Raw genomic sequence first — 22,637 nt, forward strand, 5'->3', positions numbered from 1 at the left:
CTCTCCTCCCCATGAAGGGGTAGACTCTCGCCGGGGTTTTGGGATCTCTCCCACACCCACAGGGCTGATTCCCACCTCCGAAACTCCAGCCAGGCAGATTTGACTTGTCACTGGCAAAACTGGGCTGGAAAACTTGTTTCTTGAGCCCCGTTACTGTCTGATGAGCTCCCAGGCACAAAGTACAGGCTCAGGACCTGTCTGGGTGGGGATGCTGTTAGGCTTTGTTAAGCCTGAATCCAGACCACGCCAGAGCTGCGTTCTTAATCTCTGGGTCTGTAACGCAGCGATCCTCTTCCTCCAAGCACCCACTCCTTCTCCCCGTATACCTTCTCTGCATGCTCCCCTGCCTTTGAGTCTGTTACCTGCTCCACATTGGGGATTTCTTTTTTCCCCCCATTTTTTAGAAGAAAACCCAGAGGAAAAGACCTGTGCCTGCAGCCCCCTGCCTGCTATCACATCCTGTAGCTTTCAGGGCGCTTGGGGTGGCCCAGAGGTGATACCAGGCTGGGATGGGGTGGATTTCACACCAGCAGAAGCAGCAAAGCAATGAGACGAGGCTGGAAACGACTGTGTCCCCCCTCCCCAGACCTGCCTCCTGGGTCTGCACCGGTTGGAAAGAGTTCCCTCTTGCAAGAATGGGAGCTTAATGTCCCGTAGCTAATTACCAATTTTCCCCTGCACCTGCCTTGCTGCCACCGCCTCCCCTCTGACCATCTGCTGTCTCAGGGCCCCGCAGGCAGCCGCGGCTTTGGGCTCTGCACCGGCAGCCTTGGGCGCTTGGGGCTGAGACAGGGCTTGTGTTTCTCTCCTTTGGGGTTGGGGTTTTCAGCATCCCCCCCTGAAGACAAGCTGGGGCTCTTTGGTGTTGAAAGGGGAAAAGGAATTTGGTCCCTTATGGCTCCCTCCATCCTCTTATGTCCTCCAGCATGGTGGGTGGCCAAGCCCCACTGTGGTCCTGTGGTCGTGCTGCAAACAGCATCTGCCCGCAAAGGGAAACTGAGGCCAGGAGAGAGGCAGGGGCTCGCCCAAAGGTGCGAGCCCAGCGCCTGACAGGCAAGAGCTGGCAGGGACTGCTGCACTTGCAGTGAGCCGACATCCCCCAGCCCGGGGTATGCGAGGAAGGGGGGCGTGAGGGCAGAGCAGATGGGGCCGGCAGGTTTTTGTGGGGCTGGGTTGGTCCTGCAGACAATGGCGAGTCTCTCCGAGCTGCGATTAAATGGGAAGATTTATGCTGCCGGACAGCTGGTGGGCAGAGCTCGCCGGCCCCCCCATCCCGGCAGCTGCGAGCTCCCCGCACGCATGCAGCGCGCACCGGCCCGCAGCGTGCTCCTGCATCTGCCCCCCAGGCCTCCTTGCATGCCTGTGAGTGCCTGTGGCGCGTGCGTGGCCCCTTGCACACCCTGGGCACACGCTCCTGGGCCCAGGCCGGCCGAGCACCCCGAGCATCCCTGCATGCTCGTGGTGTGCTCCCCGCGCGCTTGCAGGGCTGGGAGCAACATCGTCGAGGCTCACGGTGCGGGTGGGCTCCGGTGGGTGCGGGAAAGGCGAGTTTTGGGGTAATTTTGAGGAGGGTGGGAGTTGGGACTGGGGATGCACATCCCGCTCCCTCCCCTCCCCGGGGGTCTGAAGCCGCCAGCCCGGGCCAGTTGCGGCTGCCCCACGACCCCTGTGTCCGTGTCCGTGTCCGTGTCCGTGCTCCCCCTGCCGGCAGCGGCCCCGGCGGGCCGGGGAGGGGCGGCGCGGAGCGGAGCGGAGCGGGCGGGTCCGGCCCCTGCATTCCGGGCATAGCAGCGCCCGGGCCGGCCCCCGCTGCCGGCGGGACGCCCAGTGCCGCCGCCGCGCTCCCCGGGCAGCACCGCCACCGCCCCGCTCCGCCATGCCCCGGTAAGTGCCGCCCCGGCGGGGCTCCTACCGGCACCGGGACCCCGCCGGGACCGGTACCTCCGTGCGGGGCCGGCTTGGCTCGCCCTGGCTGCGGGGGCGGCGGCGAAGGGGGGTCTTGCCCGCCTCCCGGTGGCTGCGTGCCCGGTCCCCCGGGGCCGCCTCGTCCCCCTTCCCCAGGCCGCGGTTCAGCGCCGGTCCCTGGGGGAGGTCCCGGGTGCGTGGGGAGCCAGCACCGGAGCCAGCCCCAACCTCCGAGCCAGCCCCGGCCCCAGGAGCCAGCCCTGGCCATGGGTGTGATGAGAGCGCCAGTACTCAGCCACGACAGCGAGGAGGCTGTGTCCGCACTCCCACCGCCACAGGCTCCTGCCTGGCCAGCACGTCCCAGCCAGCTCGCCAGTGTGCTGAGCGGGATTCCTGGAAAACAAACCCTTGTCGATGAGGGTCTGTGCTGCGTCCTGCCTGGGCCAGTTCCCAATTCTGCCTTCTTTTCCCCGCACAGGTGCTTTGGCGTGGCTGGTTGCTGCTAAGGTCCCTGAGGACGCCCTTCTCGGGTGGAAACGTGGCTTTGCCAACGGCGCGGGCAGAGATGAGGACAGCGGAGGACTCAAATGGGACGGTCCTGCACCGCCTGATCCAGGAGCAGCTGCGCTATGGGAACCTCACGGAGAACCGCACGCTGCTGGCCATCCAGCAGCAGGCCCTGCGTGGCAGCGGCGGTAGTGGCGGTGCCGGTGGTGCCGGCAGCCCCCGCTCCTCCCTGGAGAGCCTCAGCCCGGAGGAGAGCCAAATGGTTCAGCAATCCACACGGCAGGAGCCCCAGGGCCAGGAGCATCACTCCGACCACGTCTACTTGGAGAACAGCGTTTATCGGCTCTGCCAACCCCAGCACAAGGGTGAGGAGCTCCCGACCTACGAGGAGGCCAAGGCGCATTCCCAGTACTATGCCTTGCAGCGGGGCGGCCAGCAGCCTGGAGGGGCCAGCCTGGGAATTTGGGGTGAAAACAGTCCGCGCGGGGCCGAGAGCGGCACCCGACGCCCTGATGAGGGGCTGAAGGACCTGAAGCATGGCCATGTGCGGTCGCTGAGCGAGCGGCTGATGCGGATGTCGCTGGAGAGGAATGGGGCCAAAGCACAGAGCCCCATCAGCGCCTCCCACAGCTACCCTCAGCTCTTCCGCCACCACCAGCTCACTGCCCTCCGAGGGCAGCACCCCGAGGGGCTGGAGCCACGAGGACCCCCCCCGGAGTATCCCTACGTCATCCCATCCCAGGACGCTTACCTGGCCGAACCCCAACCCTGCTCCCGGGAAGGTCCTGGATTTCAGCATCCTGAAATCAGGTAACCTGCAGCCCCTGGGCCCTGCTTTTGGGGTGCCCACTGGGTGCCTCCCAGCTGTGGTGCCCCAGAAGCAGCCAGGATGGATGCTCAGAAGATGTGGGATGTGGAGAGCAGTGGGGGGCCTGGGGCAGTTGTTGCTGATCCCCTTGTCCTTATGGGGCTGGATCCAGCTCAGCCTGCAGGGATCTGTGGGGATGCCTCCAATCCTCTCTTTTCCCCAGTTTCCCCCATCACAGTTGGTTTTTTCCAACTGGTGATGAAAATCCCGTTGCCTCTGCAGACCCTGCCCCTTCCCCATGTGCTGGGAGGATTTTGGGGTTAATTTAGGAGCTGGAACCAGCTCAGGAAATGGCTAAATTTAGAACAATCATGGGGCAGGGTGGAAGGCAAACACGCTCCCCACTCCGTGGAAACCCACCCCAGTTTGCCCCCAGTTCTGCAGGATTGCTGCCGAGCCGAGCCCAGGCTGGTGCGGGGCAGTTAGCAGAGGCAATGAGCAGCACCAGGCAGCTTTCCCCTTCCCTTCAGCAGCTTGACGCCTCTGGCAAAGCCCCACGTTGTCTCCGAGAGGGCCACGGAGAGGTCTGGGGAGCCCGGAGATCCAGGCATTGCCTGGCATTTGGGGAGGGCTGGAAGCAACTTCTTCCAGTCCAGAAAACAATGGGAAGAAGGGAATTGGAGGCTCGATGGGAGGACGCACGCTGCTCCCAGCCCTGCTGACCTATCCAGGCAGAGAGCGATAGCATCTCCGGCAGGAAAACCTTCTCCTTCCAGGGAACAAAGAGGGGAAGGGGAGCCGCGAGGAAGATGTATTTATTCTTCCTCGCTCCTATATCATCCCGCAGGAATGCAGGCCCTTGGCGGGCAGCCCGTGGTGGAGCAGGGCTGGGCCGTGCACAGCCACCCCACTTGGGGTATTCAAGGCGGCTGCAGGATGTCGAGGAACTTGGAGCGGCTGCGTGAGGGGTGGTGGGGCTGGCCCTGCTCCTCCGAATATGGCAAGGACGTATTAATAGTTTGGTGGTGAGAAGCCGTGCCAGGAGCCCTCGCTTTGCCCAGAAAACAAGGAAAAGGGGCAGCGCTGCCGGCTTCCAAGGTGCATCCTTTGCCGAGCTGTCGTCCATCTGCAGCATCCCCAGCAATAGAGTGGGCCTGGGGATATGGGAGCCCATCCTGACCCACCAGCCAGGTCCTGGAGTTGTCAGGTCAAGGCATCCCTGAGAGATGGGGTTTATTTCGTGTTCGAGGGTGCTTGGGTGAGCATGTTTTAGAAAGCAAACGCTTCCCAGCTCTGAAAAGCAGGATAGGCGCTTCCTGCCTCCCTCCTCCTTTGGGGTGACCTGGAGGCACCAGCACCCGCTTGGCCCATGGGTTTGGAGTGGTCAGTGGCACGCTGGAGATGCAGTCGGCTCTCCCGCCCTGCCAAGCCCCTTGACCATCCCTCTCTTCCCTCCCTGCAGGGTGCTGCCCACCCATGTCCCCACCACTTTCCTGCCGCCATCGGGTGCCCTGTGCCCAGGCACGCTAGGTCCCGCCAGTGTGGAGGCACTGGTGAGCGTCCAGGCGGTCTCGGCCAGCAGCCGCCTGGCCCGGGCAGACGCAGTCCTGCGGGAGAACGAGAGGCTCCAGCGGGAGAGTGAGAAGCTGCGGCGGGAGCTGGAGAGCTGCGCCGAGAAGGCGAGCCGCATCCAGAAGGTAAGCAAACAGTGGCAGCCCCATGGCCAGGGCTTCATGTCCCCCCACCCGGGGGGATGCTCAACCAGCTGCTGTGAAAATTCACCCCCTTTAGCGTTTTAATCCCTTCTCCCCTCCCTCCGGCAGCTTGTTCCCCTCCAAGCAGCTGTGTTTTGGCAGCGTGGCAGCCGGGATGGGGGAGAAGGAGCCCATTCTCCAGTGACCCCCTCCCTCTGCCTGTCCCCCTCATCCCCGGCCACCACAGAAAGCCCTTTGTGCAGCTGCGTACAAGGGGCGGCTGTTCCCCACCGGCCAGGCTACGGTGAAGCCAAAACCTGCGGAGGGACTCTTCTGCAAGAAGAAAGGCAGAAAAAATCAGTTTTTCCCCCAAAACGTGCACTGGGGGTCAGTCTAGGGGGGGTCCCATGGGTGCGCTGAGCTCCTCTGGCAGCTTGGGTTGGGCTGAGCGACCCGGGTGAGCTTTGGCCAACGTCTCCCTTTCCTTTCCTCATTCCACAAATATCTAACCCCAGCCTGTCCCTTCCTCTGCCCCAGCTGGAGAGCGAGATCCAGCGCATCTCAGAGGATTACGAAAACCTTGTCAAGGCGTCTTCCAAGCGGGAAGCCTTGGAGAAAGCCATGAGGAACAAGAGAGACGGCGAGATGCGACGGCTCCAGGACTTTAACCGAGACCTCAAAGGTGAGGGACCCTCCGTGTCCCCATCCCCGTGGGCGCTCTCTGTCCTCCGGCTTTTCCCTCTGGGTGTTTCCACGGGAAGCCAGGCTTCTCCCACTTCCCCTGGCTGAAATCTTGTATTTAAATCTTAATTGGGTTTAATTGCCTTTGGACCAGAGCGGTTGGAATCGGCGAACAAGCAGCTGGCCAGCAAGACCCAGGAAAGCCAGGAGAGCAACCAGGGCAGCGTGGCCAAACTCCTGGCACAGAGTAAGTCTCCGGGGATGCCCGTCCTCGCCCGGCTCCCTGTGGCATCTGTGAGTGGGATGGCGGGGCTCAGCACGCTGCCTTTCGGCTGGAGGAGGAGGAGGCGGGTGGCGGGCGGCAGCTCTGGCCCTTCCCCGGGGAGGATGGAGCTGCTCTTGGCGCTGGACTCGAGCCATTAATCCCGGCCGGCCGGCTGGCGGCGTGACCCACATTCTCCGCATTCCTGCTGCCGCGCCGGCTCTTCCAGCACCGAGCCCACACTCCCACCCCGCGCCAGCCCGGCCCTTCTCTCTCTCCTCCCTCCTATGCCTCGCAGCTGCGCAGGCTTGGGCTTTTTTTGGGGAAAATATACCTAAAGCCATTATTTTAGCAGAGAGACATGGTATTGGTGTTAGGTGGGAGGAATCACATCCCCTTCCCTAAGGTGGCTGGATTCACGCCAGGCAGCTTTTACCCTTCATGAGCCAAAATTTAGGCTGGAACGTGGCAAATGTAGGCTTTCGTCCATCTGCCCGAGTGGCTGGGATGTCCCTGGCCCCCATATACCTTGTGTGCTGGGAGAGGGATGGCACAGCCACGTTTTGGGGAGCAAAGAGCCCCCATGGGGCTTCGTGGACCAGCCTTAGGGTGGCGAAGCCTCCTCGTCTGAGGCTTGGGGGCTCTCTTGCAGGCTATGAGCACCAGCAGGAGAAGGAGAAGCTGGAACGGGAGGTCTCCCTGCTGCGCAGCGCCAACGAGGACCAGCGGCGGCGGGCAGAGCTGCTGGAGCAGGCACTGGGCAGTGCCCAGGCACGGGCGGCCAAGGCGGAGGCCGAGCTGCGGAAGAAGCGGGCCTACGTAGAGAAGGTGGAGCGGCTGCAGGCAGCCCTGGGCCAGCTCCAGGCCGCCTGTGAGAAGCGCGAGCAGCTCGAGCTGCGGCTCCGCACCCGCCTGGAGCAGGAGCTGAAGATGCTGCGGGCTCAGCAGGTGGGTGCCGGTGAGACATGGCAGTGGGTGCTGGCAAGACATGGTGGGTGCTGCATCCTCCCAGCACCTCCTCATCCTCTCTTTTGGGATTTTTTTTCTGCTGCAGAGGCAGGCGGGCACCGCGGGCGGGGGGACGCCGGAGCTGAGTGCTCACACACTCTCTGAGCAGCTGAGGGAGAAAGAGGAGAAGATCCTGGCCCTGGAGGCTGACATGACCAAGTGGGAGCAGAAGTACCTGGAGGAGTGCACCATGCGGCAGTTTGCCATGGATGCTGCAGCCACCGCGGCTGCCCAGCGGGACACCACCCTCATCAGCCATTCCCCGCGGCATTCCCCCAACAGCAGCTTCAACGAGGACCTCCTCCTGGCCAGCCACAAGCACCAGGAGATGGAGAACAGGTAGGCCCACCTCGCCGGCAAGCTTGCGCCGTGGTCTGGCCAGGCAGTGCCTGCATCCTCCTCCCCTACCTCTGGCTCCTCTCCCAGCTTCTGCCTCTTCTCCTCTCCAGGTTAAAAGCCCTTCACGCCCAAATCCTGGAGAAGGACGCCGTCATCAAGGTCCTGCAGCAGCGCTCACGGAGGGACCCCAGCAAAGCTCTCCAGGGCTCCCTGCGGCCAGCCAAGTCCGTGCCCTCCGTCTTCGCCGCCTCTGCTGCCCTGAGCTGGCCAGGGGCTGGCCAGAGTGACCGGTTGGCCGAGGGCAGCTCCCGGGGCAGCACAGGTAAATAGAGGCACCTGCCCGTTCCCTGCCTTTGCTTCGTGGCAGGGAGTTGCCTGCAATTTCTCCTGAGGTTTTGGAAGTAGAGGGACTGGGGAGGGGGGGTTTCTCCAATGAGCCATAGGGACCGTCTGGAGGAGCTGGCAATCCCTAACGGTGTCTCCTCCAGCAGGCAAAGCCACTGCCGAAGGGACAGCAGCACCCGCTGCCCTCCCCCTGCCCTCCCACTCCAAGCATGGCAGCAAGGATGGCAGCACGCAGACGGACGGGGTGGCCGAGAGCAGCGGCCAGGGTGAGGGCACTGAGTGCCAGGCCGGTTTGCTGGGTGAGTCCCCTGGGGATGGCATGGGGGAGAGCTGGGGATGCTCCAGCACATGGGCTTGGCATCCAGGAGATGGGCTTTGCACAAGCATTGATGATTTTTTAAGGCATTTTAAAGGCCCCAGTTGAGTCTGGTGGGTTTGAATCCCTGCAATCACTCATTGCTTTTTTGTTTTTAAGGCGCAGAGCTTTTTTCTTGAACACCCTGGGGGGAGGCTGGACCAGCGGTATGCTTGCTGCCGGCCCTTTGGTGGGGTGGGTGCCATGCCGATGCTCTTCACCTCTCCTCCAGCTCTCACCTTCTTTCTCTGTAGAGAGCTCGGCCGCTGCCAGAGCCCTGGACCTGTCTGACATGGTGGAGATCCTGATTTAAGGCCACCCAGGGGCTGCACACTGGCCCCTCTGCCCTCCCTGCCTGCTGCACAGGCAGAGCCGCCCTGCCTGCACCTGCCTGGGACAGAGGAGCCTGCGGGAAGGAGGACTGAGCCTGGAGCTCAGCGGCATCCCTGCGGCTGGTGGCTGGAAGGCCACTGTCCCCACTCAGCACCTGCATGGGTCCCCAGCTGTGTGGGGAGCACTGGAGCCCCGGGACACCACAAGCGGCGGTGGGGGCTCACAACCCTTCTGTAAATACACTTGGGTTTTGTACGACAGAAGCAAATGTATTTATCGTTTCTGCCTCTTCTCCTTCCCGAGGTGGGGGCTTTCTTCCCATCCCCTTCCTTGTTGGCTCCATCCTCATCACAGCTCCAACCCCATCCCACTCCTGGGTCTTGGTCATCCACATCCACTGAAGCGCTTGGACTCCAACTGGAATTTCCCGCTCTGCTTGCCCGAACTGTACCCACAAGCTGATGTCTCTGTGCAAGGGCAGAGCCGGGAGGGATCCTCCGCAGGTCCCATTGACTGCCCGGATCCACGTGGCCAAGCAGAGCGCCGGGAGCCCCAAACCTCCATCATCTGCATCTTGCCTCTGGGTTTTCAGCACAGGGTGGCAGTGAAGCAAAAGAGAAAATGGTAATTGAGGGAATGAAAGGCGGAGGAGAAATCCCCTTGAAGCCAGAGGTGAAACACTCGGAGTGAACTGAGGACGGCTGATGGAGGCAGTGGGACGTGCTGCCCCTCTTGTGGCTTCATCCCACTGCCACATCCCCTGGCTACTGGCAGCTGGCTTCTGCCCGTAGCCAGCGCTGACATCTCGCTCCTCTGAGCTCAGACACTTCCCGTCCTTGCCCTTCGTGTATGTGTATATATATGTATTTTTTTTCTTTCTTCTTTAAACGTGTGCATTTGCTGGACAACTGCATTTTTTATTTTTCTCTCCCAGACACGTAAAAAATGCGTTCGGTTCTCGTGCATTGTTTACAAGGTGGAAAACAAACAAACAAAAAATTATGAAAGAGGAAAAAAAAACCCCACAACTTAATATATTTTATATTAATATTGGTATTTCTTTTTAAGTATTTTTTTTCGTGCTGTGAACTTTTTTTTTCCCCTGCCAAAGACGATGAGTTCTTGTTTGTGCGTTTTAAGTTATCTTAAGTATTTAAACGTAAACCTGGCTGTTTCGTTATGCCGCCCTATACCGAGATTGCTGTAGCATTCCACTTGGTATAACAATATTTTAATAAAAAAAACCCAAATATTGATCCACGGGCACTCTTTTTTCCCATGTGATGGGGCGAGACGGAGGTGCCACCAGGGGGAAGGGGTCTAGGGGTGGTGACCCCCTGGCTGAAACATTGCCCTTCCCAGCTCCAGAGGGCAGCAATTTGGGAGCATAAATGGTCAAGAGCATTTCTGCATTCCCCAAAATCCCACTGGGATCCCATTTCCCTCACCTCGATTGGGGGAAAAGGATGGAGTTGCCTAGAAATGTCGATGTAGTTTCCTTCCTGCGTGTAGTGCTCTGGTAAGTCCATCCTGGTGGGATCCTGCCCTCCTAAGTCCCCCCTGCAGGGACTCCTCAACGGCATCTCCAAGCACAGCTGGACCTTCCTGGTCCCCAACCTCCCCCGTGGCTTTGCAGCCACCTCCAAGCCCTTCCCACCCTGCTCAGCTCCTTGGTCTTCTGGAAGACCAGAAGTTCTCCTGGTGTTCAAGCTAGGGTTGCCTTAAGTCTTCCACAGCCATGCCGTACTGCTCCCCAGCCCTTCCCCTCTGAGCTTCTTGCTCACTGCTGTCATTTGACTCTTATTTTTAATAGCTGTCGCATTAATGCTTCCAGGGGGCATCCCTGGGGACTCTGCTCTGGCTGCCTGGGTGCTGGCAGCCTGGCTGGAGCCATCACCAGCCGGGCTGGGGCTTTCCCTTCTGTGCAACACTTGGCATTTATTGGCAGCTCATTTTTTTTTTTTTTTTTTTTTTTATCCTGCTGTCCCTGGGGACTAGGAGATCTTGTGCAAGTCTCTGCAATGGGCTTTAGCTCAGATTATGCAGAACAATGGCATAAGAAACCAGCTTTGCTGCCAACTCCTCCCTGGAAGGTGGCTTAGGACTCCATTGAGGATCACTGATCTTGGTGGGACTGCGATGCTGAATGCCGGCTTAGTTCTACCCTTCCCACCCAGGAACCTAGAAGGAGCGTGGCTGAAAATTTGGGGCTTCCTGTGGCTGTGGAACAGGTCTACAGCCCTGCAAGAGCAGGTTAGAGAGACTCAGAGCAATGGGAAGCTCGGAGCTGGGCTCCTCCTTCCACCCATGGCTTCTCCTGGGTTTTGCAAGCAGGGAAACAAGCTCCCCCTGTGCACAGGGCATGTCTGAAGGGAACCCTTCTGCCCTCAACAAAACAGGGCCAGCGATGGGGAGGACTGGGTGGGAAGCTCACAGGGAGCTGCTGCTGCTGGGAATATGTCAGGGGGTCCCGGCAACCCCCAGCCAGGGGCCGTACCTGCCCTGCCTCCCCCAGCTTCTGCTGCCCCAGAGCTGCAGGCAGCCGCCCGGGAAGGCTTGCAGCATTCCTGGCATACCGCAGCTCTCACGCCCCACGCTTTATTTACCCAAATCCGGATGTGGAGCGGCCTTGTGGCAGGTCTGGCTGTTTGCAGGCAGCTTTCCGGGTGCAGGGATTCAGGGAATGGGCTCCTGTTGAGAGCTTTGCCCACTGCTTGGCCACCCTCTGTCCTGCCCATTGCCCTCTGGACCCCCATCCCCAGGGCTTTCACAGTCTCCGGGAGCCAGAAAACGGGGGAGCACAACCCTGTACGAGTGAGGTGGCAGAGAAGCGTAAAAAAATGGGAAGGGAAAGGAAAACCCCAAAGCCCATCTGTGAAGGCGGGAGTCGGGCTGTGGGGAGAGGATGCCCAAGCCTGGCAGGTTGGGGCAGGAGGTCACGGCTCCTCCTGTTATGCCCCCAAGGATGCGGCAGCAGTGCCCAGATTCGTTTGTTTTGGTAGGGTTGCTTTTCAGCCAGAGCAACAGTCTGATGGAGCCCCACACCTTGGCGCAAGGAAGGCTGGTGTGGGTGTGTGTTATCACCCACTTTATCACTCTGTCATCACAGGCATTTCCCTCCGCTCTTTCTGCACTGTCTCACCGGGTTTCACCATCAGCATTGCTCAGACCCACAGTCCTTTACCCCATGTGGGTCCTGCTCAGGCCAGGACATGTCCCTGTCCCTGTGGCACAGTTGTCAGTGACTCTTTTGCTGTTTCAGCTGAAATACCATGCAGGAACCAAACCTCCTGCTCCTGCTCCCATCCCTGTGTCCGTGATCTCTGTGTCCTTGATCCTTGTGTCCCAGCATCCCTGCGTCCCTGCATCCTTGATCCTTGCATCCCTGTGTCCCTGCGTCCCTGTGTGCTTGATCTCTGCATCCCTGCATCCCTGTGTCCTTGCACCCCTGTGTCCTCAGCCCTTGCATCCCTGCGTCCCTGCTTCCCTGTGTCCTTGATCTATCTCTGCATCCCCATGACCCTGCATCCCTGTGTCCTCAGTCCTTGCATCTCTGCATCCCTGTGTCCTTGATCTCGCATCCCTATGTTCCTGCATCCCTGTGTCCACAATCCTTGCATCCTTGCATCTCTGTGTCCCTCTGTCCCCATGACCCTAAGACGGGGTGGCTGGAGATGTCTGCAGGGCTGCTGGCTGGGCTGGTGCCTGGATGCAACACCTTCTGTGGGCTGCACATCCACAGCCCTGGAGAGATGGAAAAGGGCCAGTGGGCTCTGCTCTGAATGCCACCACTGTCACCCTGGCGGCTTTGAATGAGACACCCTGTCCTGGGGCAGCAGCTCTCTCGCGGGTGAAAGGGAGGTGGCTCGTCTGGCCTGGGGGCTGTTCGGGGTGGGATGGTCCCTCCCGTGGTCACCGCTGGTCAGGACAAGGCTGAGGATCTTGTTGGGGCCCCGTGGCTGTCCACTAAATCCCATTCCCAGCCAGGAGCACCTCATTCCCCTGGTGCCACACCACAGCAGCATCTCTGCAGCTTTGGTTCCTGCTTTTCCTCATTCCTCCTTGGAGCCTGGAGGTTGGAGCTTGGTTCTTGGAGCATCCTTGGAGCTTGGCAGGTCCTTCATTGGCCCTCGTCCCTCCTCGTCCTCTCCTCCTGCATCTCTTCTCCTTTTCCACTTGCCAAATGCAAGAGCTGGACGGTGAAAGACAAGCTCATCACAACAACCTTATGATGGAAAACAGCTCTTTGAAAAACCAAAAAATCCCCACCAGGATTTGGGCAAAAGGGAATTTCACTCCCCTTCCAAATAATCCTGATTCTTGTAGGGGAAGGTTGGTGATGCTGCGGGCCAGCCCCACAGCTGGCTTCCTAGCAAACCAGTCAGGCAAACCGCAGTGCTTTCTCCTGCCTCAAGTCCCAGCTTGCTCCTCAGGCCGGCAGGAATGAAGCTCTCCCCGCTGGGCCTGCTGAACCCTTCCCTTCCCCCTTCCTCCCTCCCTCGCCCCACCGCCTTCCCCGGGGGCTCTGCTGGACACCCAAGCTCATGGGTTCTGTTCTGTGCCCAGGGCTTGTTGGGGGGCTCTCCCCTGGCTTCCTTCTTCTGCGTGGCCAACGCTCCCCCGCCCCAAAGTCCTTGCATCAGGCTTTGCATTCCGTTGTAGTTATGAGCCACCCCCAAGATGCCCCCTCCATGCAGAGCATTGTGTAGCAGGCGCTGGAGCAGAGGAAGGACCCGCGGGGTGGGGTGAGTGGTGTTATTTAGGGGAGATGCACAACCCCGTGCACACAGGGGTGGCTATGACTCCCTCCGGGATGCTCCATGCACCAGCCGTGGAGCAGCGCGAGCATCCTCCAGCACCCGGAGCTCCTTCTCCATCGTCCCCAGCCCCAGGTCCTTCCTGAAGCCCATCCTCCTGGGCCCGTGGTGGGGACCAGCCCGGTGTCATGGCAGGGATGCCCAGCTCCTGCCCTCACAGCCAGCGCAGGCAGGCCGGGAGAGCCGCCCAGTGCTTTGCTGGGCTAAGCAGAAGCGGTTGGTCCGCGGCACGAGCACGGCAAATTCCTCATTCCTCTTCCCTGTGCTGTGCTGCCTGCCTGCCATCTTTGCATGCAAACAGTAAACAGGCTGTTATTATCCCGGATGCTTTGAATAACTGTGGCTATTTTTTCTCTTCCCAGTATTCTAAAAAGGCAAAAAATTCCCTGTGGTTTCTGAGTCAACTTTTTTTTCTCGCTGTCTTTTCTTTCCTTCCCACCACCTCTGTGACCTTGAAAAACCAGGCGGACAAGCTCGCTGGTTCTCCCCGCTCGCACCCGCTCCCCAGCCATGCTCTGGGTGCCGCTCTCGCTGCTCCCTGCGGCTGGCAGCAGGCAAATTTGAGGCCAAGTCTGGTGGCAGAGCAGCCCCAGGCTGGCGGTGGTGGGCAGGATCCAGCCCGTTGGGCACCTTGCCCATCACCTCCCCTGGCTGAGGCAGCTGGGGATGCTTGAGGCAGCTGGGGATGCTCGAAGCTGCTGGGGATGCTCCAGGGGTGCAGCTCGTGCAGGCAGCTGGGGCAGGGGTGCAGGATGCTGCCTGTGCTCCTTGGTTTCTGTCCCCAGGGACTGGAAGACATGTGTCCGGGAACAATGCAGGCAGCCAGGAGCCGAGGGGAGCATGAGAGCAGCCTGCCCATCCAGCCCTTGCAGGCAGCAGGTATTCCCTGGTTCGCCCCGCAGGTCCCCTGGCAAGGCTGGGACTCCTTCCTCCCCTTTCGTGCCTCCTCATCCTCCTGCAGGGCAGCCCCATAGGCACTCCTCTGCCTTTGCTCTTAGGTGTGATACCCAAAAGGCCTCCGTGGACCTGGTATCAGGGCCTTTGGATGGGCATATGGTGGGCAGGGGCCAGGCAGAGGATGGCTGTGGCCAAAAGCCCCTCTCCAGCCTGGGCTTCAGCACCCTCAGGTCTCCAGGAGGTCAGAGCTGGTGGCAAGAGGCATGGGATGAATCAGGGCTCCCATATCCCCGCCAGCTCCTCTGGCTCTTCAAATGCAAGAGTTTGCTGGTGTGTGGGGGTTGGTTTATTGGGGGCCTTCTTTCCCTCCCCCAGGTACGTTACTTCACACAAAAAATGAGTCTGGGCCACACCGCCCAAGTGCTGGTATGTGGGTCACGCACCCCTGCCTGCGTGCGGGCACTGCCTCTGCAGGCAGCACTGGCTGAGGTGGAGTGTTGGGCCAGGGCCGGCTGCAGGCAGGGAACACCACACTCAGCTGCATCTCTGCCTGCTGGAGGAGGAGATGCCTGGCGGGGAGGGCTCCACGTTCAGCCCCACGTTGTTTCATCTCGGCAACATTTTCAGGATGCTTTGGATGCTCCGGTGGCCAAGGAGCAATGGTGAGCCCGGATGGATGGCGGTGAGGAGACGAGGAAGAGGACGTCGGTGCCAGCTGGGATGTGGAGGATGGGCAGGATCCACGCCGTGCCTCTCGCCCATTGGTGGTTTAATGCCGATACGCGATGGTGCAGCTGGATCTCTCTTCAAGTTTCCGGCTGGAGCTAGGGCTCTGTTCAGACAGCAGTAGCGATGACCAATGAGCGGCTGATAAATTCATCCTCGTGCAGCATCTCCGGGGGAAAACCAGTGCTGGGCTTTTGCAGGGGGGTTTGTCTGTGCTGGGAAGGCACCAGGGCGGGAGCTGGGGGACGGTGGGTCCCCAGGACGGGTGGGCTCTAGACACCAGCTCTATGATGGTGGAGCACCCACATGGACGTGTTGAGGCAAGTGTTGGATGAAAGGCTTGGGAATCGAAAGCTCCCTTGGGGTAATGAGAAGGTGCAGCAAGTGGGATGGGGGCGATTCAATGTCTGGAGAGATCCGAGCGCGAGGCCCCACCTCTGGGACTCAACACTTCCCAGGAACGCGAGAGCAGCAATAACCAGGCAAGAGAGCAGGAGCAAAGGGCTCTCTGCTCGGCAAAGCCGGGTCACGGGAAATCCCAGCATTGCTGAGGTTGGCAGGGAACCCCAGAGACCCCAGGTCACCTCCCCGCCTGAAGCAAAGTCACAGCAGGAGACTGAGAACCTCATCAAGTGGAGCTGCCATTGCCTGCGGGGATGGGAGTCCCCCAGCATCCAGGCAGGCCCCGCTTGTTCGTTAGAGCAGGAGCACGCAGAGGACTCACAGGATGCTGGCCACAATGGCATTGCTGAATGAAAGCAGGGGGACAAGCTGCCTGGAGGCGTGAACAATGACCACAGCCAGGCACACAATAATTTTAAGCTCCAGCCTAATAGTGGGGGAGGCTCCAAAATCAGCTGGGGCTTGGGGACATGTCCCACGTGCCTGCCCCCCACAGAGCTCATGTGATGCCATCTCTTGCTGCGCACGACACTCATCATACTACTCATGTGTGTAAATTAAAGTATTTCTGTATTTCTACGTTCCCTGACAGCTATAGGTGACTTCTGTTATATAGGGCAGCCATAAGCATCCCTGACATCGCACACATTGCCTGGGATCAATGGTTCAGTGTGAGCGAAGGGGAGAGATGCAAGAAGTGTTTTTGAGTGAAATACATTTTTTTAGCTAAACATTATTCACGCCACCCCGTCAGTGTTTGAGTTGTCGCTGGCCCAAGATGCCTTTTTATTTCTTCATTTATTTTGACCAAAAAAACAACCCTAAGTATTTCACTGTGACATTTTGGAAGCCCGACTTCCCACCAGGCAGGGGTTGTTTCCCAAAGCTTTTCATTTTCGAACGTGCCACTGAAAATATTTAAGCAGAAATTAGAAAGAAAAGGAACCAACCACCCTGCTAGAGCTGATGTGGGTTTTTTTTGTTTGCTCATTGGGTTTTGCTGCAGCAGAAAAGTTTTAGAGGTTCATGGCATGTCCCAGCACACCGTCGGGACCGGCACGAGGAGACGGGGCTGGATCCGGCACGGAGCAAAGGGCAAGTCCCCAGGGCTGCAGGGCTTCCTCGGCAGGACAGGCAAATGATGTTCAGTCACAGGGGATGGAGACGGTCGGAGCCATCACTTGGAGCGGGGAAGGTCTTTAAAAACCACTGAACTTCATTTCCCAGGTCTTAACACCAGCACTGAGTCACTGCACAGTAACACTGCTCAGGAAATTTCAAGTGAAACATTTTCCCATACAGAAATGGCTTGGTTTCTCCTTTTTTTTCTTTTTTTTTTAAATAAAAAAACCTGGCTTCTTCCTTCCAGGAAAAATTGGACGTTTGGCCTTCCTGCCCGCTGGAGGGGAAACATTTAATCGTAATTTTGCTTCCCTCTCCACTTTCGAGCTAAAACTCTTCTAAAAGAATAAGCGTGTAAGAATTTGTATTGGTTAATTGAAGAGAAGGTTCCTATTTCTCACTGGTCTCATGCTTAAGGAAATCACAGAAATACTTAAATTTGGGGAAAACAATTGGCTTCAGGCCGAAGGAAAGTTTTAACTCCCGATGCTTGAAATTTTACATGTACAAGGTTTCCTTGAAATTTTTCACTTGGGGGGGGAGGGCAGAATCACTTCCCTTGAATTTCCTAATTCTTCAGTTGAGAAAGTCAGAGTGTGTTTCATCTCAAGCTGACACTTTGAAGCAAAGACGGGATGCCGCAGCCACCATCAGAGCTGGGACGGGGGAGATGCCCGGTCTCCACGGCAGGCACTGGGGGCGACCACCTTCCCTGTGTGCCCCCACCCCGGGGAGCTTGGCTTCCCCAGCTGCCTGCCCCGCTCGCTCCCTCCCCCTGGTGCAGGCTGGATGCTGCGGGGAGAGGGGTGAGAAAGGCGTTACAGAGCCTGAAATGAGAAAAAAACAAGTTTCAGGGAGAAAAACACAAACAGCAAGAGGCAGAATGTGAATTTTGGCCTCGATGGAAAATGACATAGGCTGGAAAATATTCCCACCCGCATTTTTACAGCCTTAAAGTGCGATCTTTTTATTTTTTTCCTCTTGCATAGGGTCCAGCAAGAAGCAACACTACACTAGCGATCCCATGGCATGCCCCAGGAATTTGTAAGCAACACCGTATTTGCCGAGTAAACAGGGGTCGGTATGGAGGGTAGGTCAGGGCCACGTGTGCCCAGACCCGCCAGAGAGCAGCGCCTGCCACTTTCGGGAAGTGAGGGCAAGCCTCCGCTACCATGACTGGCCATCCTGGAACTCCTGGCATGTCTTGGACCCACCAAAAGTTTAGAAGTGTGTTTCCACGGTAACCAAAACATTATTTTTTCCAGCTGTCCAAAAAAAAAAAGTTGAATTAAAAAAAAAAAAAAGAAACAGAACCAACATAGGAAATTCTAAGAAAATGAAATCAACCGGAAAACTGGCAGGCGGGTCCCTCTCTCCAGCCCTCCCTGATGAACATTGGCTGGAGGCAGGCAGGGAAGATGCTCGTGGTGCGAGCGAGGTCCTCTCCATGCAGGAAAGCACACCAGGGCCATGCTCACCAGCCGGGGCTATTCCTGAGCTGCTGCCCCATGCGCCAGACCAGGAGTGGCTCCATTCCGGAATAGAGCCACCACAGATACACTACACTGTGGTGGCTATTTTGGGTTGTGTCCTTGCAGAGTTAAATGTGTGTCTCCAGCACCCAGGAGGCTCCTTCTCTAGAGCCCAAACACAACTCGCTTCTGCCCAAAAGCCCCTAAATTTTCATCTTGGTCCTCGCTCCTCTTCCCTTCATTTTTCTCCCCATCTTGCTTGGCTTTACAGCACGTCTGTTTAACCAGCAGTGTTGCTTTTTCTTCACCACATTTGGCTGGGTGCTCCCAGGGCTCCAAGGCTGAGTGGTATGTGGAGCCAACCTGGCTTGGGGAGGACTGTGGGCCGGTGGGGAGGAAGGCTCAGCATCACCCAACACCCAGCCTCCCTGTGCACAGCTCACTGGCAGGTCAGGAAGATATCACAAGTCCCAGCCATTTTTTTTTGCGCTCTGCTTTCTTATTTATCCCTGCTGTCCTCCTTTTCTATGCCAGGCATTTGCTGGCAGTGCTGCCGGGTGAGCTCCAAGCCGGCAGTGAGTCTCTGCCCTGCCACGGAGCTGCAGCCAGGAGGGTGCAAGGGAAGCCAGGCAGCTAAGGCAGGAGAGCCCACTTTGGCTTTGCAAGGTCCGAGAGGACTGTAAGAGAGAAGACGACCCATGCAAGAGAAGGGCATGTGTGCCACAGCAGCTGAGCTCAGGGAGGCAGCTGGTGGCTTTGTGGGCATTTGTGCTGCAGAGGAACAGGAGTGAGGGGGAATGAACATCGCTCTTGGGACTGCTGCACCATGGGCAGCAGGAGGGCTTGCTCAGGAGGCTGAGGTTGCAGAAAGCATCGCTCTGTGGTAAAGCAAGTTAGACATCACATCACCCCCCTTGGCTTCTGCTTGCTTCCAGGCAGGAGAACCAGCCCCAACCCTTCCAAACCACGTGCTCTTCATGCTCCACCAAACACCATCTCCTCTCCCATGGTCCAAACACCATCTCCATTCCACAGTCCATCTCCACTCCCACCGCTCCTTGGAGGCTGGTGCCCTGGCAGGTGGGAGAGCACTGAAAATGACTCTGAATCTGGAGCATCTCCAGCTCCACAACCTGTCCTGGCTCCAGCATTGGGGATCCTTGGTGCTAGAACTAGGGATCCTTGGCGTGACCACGGCACAAACAATTAATAAAGGCTCCTGTTGTGTCGTGGATCCCTCTTGCTGCCTCTACACACAGCCTTGCATTGCACAACCAAAGCACAGCTGTGCATCTCCCCGACTGTCAGATCTCACTCACACACCAGGGAACAAAATCCTGGGATGACAAAGCAGCAGCATGCCAGGGTGAGCTCTACCACTGTAAAACAAACATGAGGCTTAACTCTTGAAAGCCAGCACAGGCAGAGCATTCCCAAGCATCTCCATTTGGGGCAGACTGTTCCCACTGTCGGTCCAAAACAAGCTCAGTCCCTTCCTTTGCTAGAAGAATGGGGACAGATGGCCTTTGTGGTGGGTCCACTTTCTGTGCTTTTCTCTCCCTTGAAGATGTCATTTTAGGGCAACAGGTCTTTCTGCAGCTCAGCCCTGCTGTCCTTCTGTCCTAGGTGGCCATGGGTCAACTCCTTCTGTGTTTTGACAGCAGGCTCTAACCACCGAAAGACGTGGGCTTGATTGTGCTACCCACGGACACATCAAGGGCTCAGGAACAGTTGGTCTTCCTTCCTGCAGACAAGAATTTGCCAGGTAACCCTGGATGCTCCCTGAGCTTGACTTTAAGAGCATGACTAGAAAGTGTTGGCTGGCTCCAACATGCCGAGGCAAGCACTGCCTCTTCCTTCAGGTTCTGCAACAAACCGCTGGTTCTTTGCTTTTGTGCAACACCTGGAGACTTTCCAGAAGCTGGAGCAGGTAGGGGAGGAATGGGAGCCTGTGCCGCTGAGCCTCCCGGGAATGCTGGGTCAGCCTGCGGTCCTGCACGGGGTGTTTGCTGCTGAGCTCCATCCCTGGCACAGCGGGTCGGGATGGTGCTGCCGCACTCACCCCCACCCCAGGCGCAGAACCAAGGTGGATTTTGTGATACCTTATTTCATTTTATCCATCTGGTCTCAAACCAGTTTCCCAGGGGCTGGGAATGACACTCCTCTCGTATTCTGGTGTTGTTCAAAATTGAGAATTCTGCAAATTCTTTTGAAACTCCCCAACTTTCTCAGCTTCCCTGCAATCTCGGGGCTTCACTGCCCTTGAAAACGGGTGGAATGAGCAGCATTTCCCTGGTGTCGTAACGCTGACATAACAGGGTGGTGAATCAGTGGGGATCTTTCTGCCTGAACCATGTTGTATCATTGTTATTGCTGAAGTTTTGCTATTTTAAGCCACAAAGCCCCGTACAATCCAGTCTAAGTAAATGGCAAGTAACTCTGTCATATCTGATTTCAAATCTATGAACTGGTGAGAACTGTATTAATGCAAAACTATTCTGGTTCATGAGACCCTGCTCCAAACAAACTGGATGCCATGCGGTAATCCAAGTGGTGTGTAACATTATAAAGTGTATAAATAGCCATTGCTGGCCTTCGCCTGGGTGTGTTGGAGGGGCAGAGGGAATTATAACACCCATGTTTGCCTTAGAAAGATGAGCCGAAAGCTAGCAGTGGGTTTAGGGCTTGAATTTACATTCAATTCTGGTTTTTGCCACAACACAGACACCAAAGCAGGTCAGCTTTGCTTAATAGAAACCTCATGAGACCTTCAGCCTGCACTGTCTTTTTCAGGTCTTTAAGTAACACCCATCAAACCAGAGTGCTCGGTTCCTAAACGGTGGTCCCCGCTTTGCCACCTGGCCGCAGCATCACTGCTGCCGGCCTGCCAAGGAGGGGTTTGTCGCACGCTCCTGCCTTCTCCAGATTTAGAGCTGCCTGCTGCATTGAAACCAACCCATCCAGCAGCCTCCAGTGCACCTCATGCTCTCCCAACTTTTCCAAGAAAAGGCTGACATATCTGCAGATTGAGGGGCAGAGGCCACAGAGCCACCAAAACAAGGAGAAGCAATTCCCCAGATGCCCTAGCAAGACATGGCCCGCATGGGGAGATCCTCTGAGTGCCTGGAGGTGACGGGGGAGTGCATCAGCCCGCGGGTTACAGTAGCCTTGTCACCAAGGGCTGAGCCCCGCTCGGATCCCAGCATCCCCCTCGCCCAGGGCGCGGGGTGAATGAACTCCAGTGCTGGAGTTTGGAGCGGACACTATGTCCACATTCTTCGGCCCGGGGCCAGGAATGTCAGCTCCTGTCCCGACGCCAGGGGCTTGCATTCCTCCCCGATGCTGCTCCCAAAAAATGCCAGCCCAGAACAGTGCAGGGGAGAGGGGTGCCGCTTGGCCCAGGGAGACGGGAGGAGACATGCTAAGCCCGCAGAAAAGCCTTTACCGTGCTGGTGGGTGTGTGGCAGAGCCGGGCAGGGGTTAGCATGTGTGTGCTCGTGTGTGTTTACTAAACACTGCTCCCGGCCAGAGGGAATGGCTGGAATTCACACCCCTCGCTCCCCGCCAGACCCCAAGGACACGCGGGCAGACCCGGGGAATTTGCTCCTCCAGCCTGTTGCCATGGCTGAATATTTCAGAGACCCAAGCAGTAAAAAAAAAAAAAAAAAAAAAAAAGAAGAAACCCAAAACATTTTATTGGGAGGGAAGAAAAATAGCAGGGGGAAAAAATGCAGAAGGGTAATGAGAAGGACTAGCAAGTCCAAGAACTGTATTAGATCATCCTTAGAAACTGGTGTCTGAGGAGTTCTCCGTAGCTCAGGCTATTCTAATATTTATTGTGTGTTATTTAAACCGTGACTCCTGGCACCAGCTGGGGCTCAACAGCACTGCGCACTGCTCAGGAACATTATTAAAAGCTAGTCCTGGCCTCCAGGACCACTTGAGAGGTGCTGGAAGAAACCCATCCACATTGGCTGCAGAAGGCAGTCTGCTTCCAGATGAGCTGCTGGCAGGGTGGCAGCAGGGGTATATCTAGCAAGCGTGACCCAGTGCAGAGCTGGCAAGCAGAGTAGTGCGGGATATAAACTCCGAGCAAGACAAAATCCTTGGAGAGGCTAAGCAAGGACAGTCTGGTGGCTGGCTCCAGCATGAGAACGCAGCTGAGCTGGGGCAGTACTCGCTTACACATGTTACCGTCATCGATTGAGAGAAGGTGAGATGCAAACCTGCAGGCAAGCAGGTATCCCTAATTCCTCTGATCCTGAAGGGACGTGTTTATATCGGTGCACTAGGTATTTAAAATCACTCCGTGGGCAGTTTTTTACGAGCGGGTTTCGGCATGTGGATTGCAAGGCATTGTTCCCCGCGGTTCATGTCCGTGACGCTCCGGCAAAGCATCCCTTCCTCATGCAGAGGCAATGCAGGGCATCGGGAGCCTGGAGTTCCCATTCAGGCCAAGATGATGCAAGTCTGGCTCATTTGCTCCTGCGGTACCAATTCAGGTTCGCATGGGAGCAACAGGCATGCCAAAACCCAGCTGGTTTTAAAGCCCTGCAATATTATGGCACCCTTGGCTCTACTCATACCTCCTGGGAGGAATCTAGCTCTGCAGCAATGTTTATTCTCTCGTGGGATTCCCCATCCTTGGTGTGGACACAGGCATGGAATGGGGGTGCCACAGTCTCTGCTCCGCGCCAGGAGCGCTAGACCTGGCTGACCCCACGCTACAGCCTCCCTGGGGCCAGGTGGCCACAGGAGCGTTTTCCCTGCGGCTGAAATCAGAGAAAGGACGGCTTTGCTAGGCTGAAGGTCGAATCGCAGAATAAGGCACCCTAACACTAAGAGGTGCTGCCAGCACTTGGGGGGTTCCCGTGGACCATGCTGGTGGGGAAGCACTCCCCCCGTGACTGCACTCAGCCTGCGTGAAGGGACACTGTCAGACACCCCCGGCGAGATGGGGCTTC

At 57.7% G+C, this 22,637-nt stretch overlaps 1 protein-coding gene across 3 annotated transcripts; it reads left to right on the forward strand.

Annotated features, from left to right (window-relative positions):
* The first annotated feature begins 1,826 nt into the window (after positions 1 to 1,826).
* Positions 1,827 to 9,494, forward strand: AMOTL2 (angiomotin like 2). Of its 3 annotated transcripts, none has more exons than XM_076341792.1 (10): positions 1,827 to 1,884; positions 2,384 to 3,222; positions 4,683 to 4,917; positions 5,452 to 5,596; positions 5,750 to 5,842; positions 6,510 to 6,805; positions 6,912 to 7,204; positions 7,315 to 7,526; positions 7,693 to 7,848; positions 8,159 to 9,494. In XM_076341792.1, exons 2-10 carry the CDS (start codon positions 2,471 to 2,473, stop codon positions 8,215 to 8,217), a joined length of 2,241 nt encoding a protein of 746 aa, XP_076197907.1. In that variant the 5' UTR covers positions 1,827 to 1,884; positions 2,384 to 2,470; the 3' UTR covers positions 8,218 to 9,494. The 3 variants fall into 3 exon arrangements, with proteins under 3 accessions (XP_076197907.1, XP_076197908.1, XP_076197910.1); XM_076341793.1 differs by having other exon boundaries at positions 7,696 to 7,848; XM_076341795.1 differs by lacking the exon at positions 7,693 to 7,848.
* The last annotated feature ends 13,143 nt before the right edge of the window (positions 9,495 to 22,637 follow it).

Source organism: Aptenodytes patagonicus, chromosome 6, assembly GCF_965638725.1.
Source record: "Aptenodytes patagonicus chromosome 6, bAptPat1.pri.cur, whole genome shotgun sequence".
Classification (NCBI taxonomy): domain Eukaryota; kingdom Metazoa; phylum Chordata; class Aves; order Sphenisciformes; family Spheniscidae; genus Aptenodytes; species Aptenodytes patagonicus.

Coding starts and splice junctions, on each gene's coding strand:
- AMOTL2 (XM_076341792.1), top strand. CDS start 2,471: ATGAGGACAGCGGAGGACTCAAATGGGACGGTCCTGCACCGCCTGATC. Junction 3,223..4,682: donor TTTCAGCATCCTGAAATCAG/GTAACCTGCAGC, acceptor CCCTCCCTGCAG/GGTGCTGCCCACCCATGTCC. Junction 7,849..8,158: donor GTGCCAGGCCGGTTTGCTGG/GTGAGTCCCCTG, acceptor CTTTCTCTGTAG/AGAGCTCGGCCGCTGCCAGA.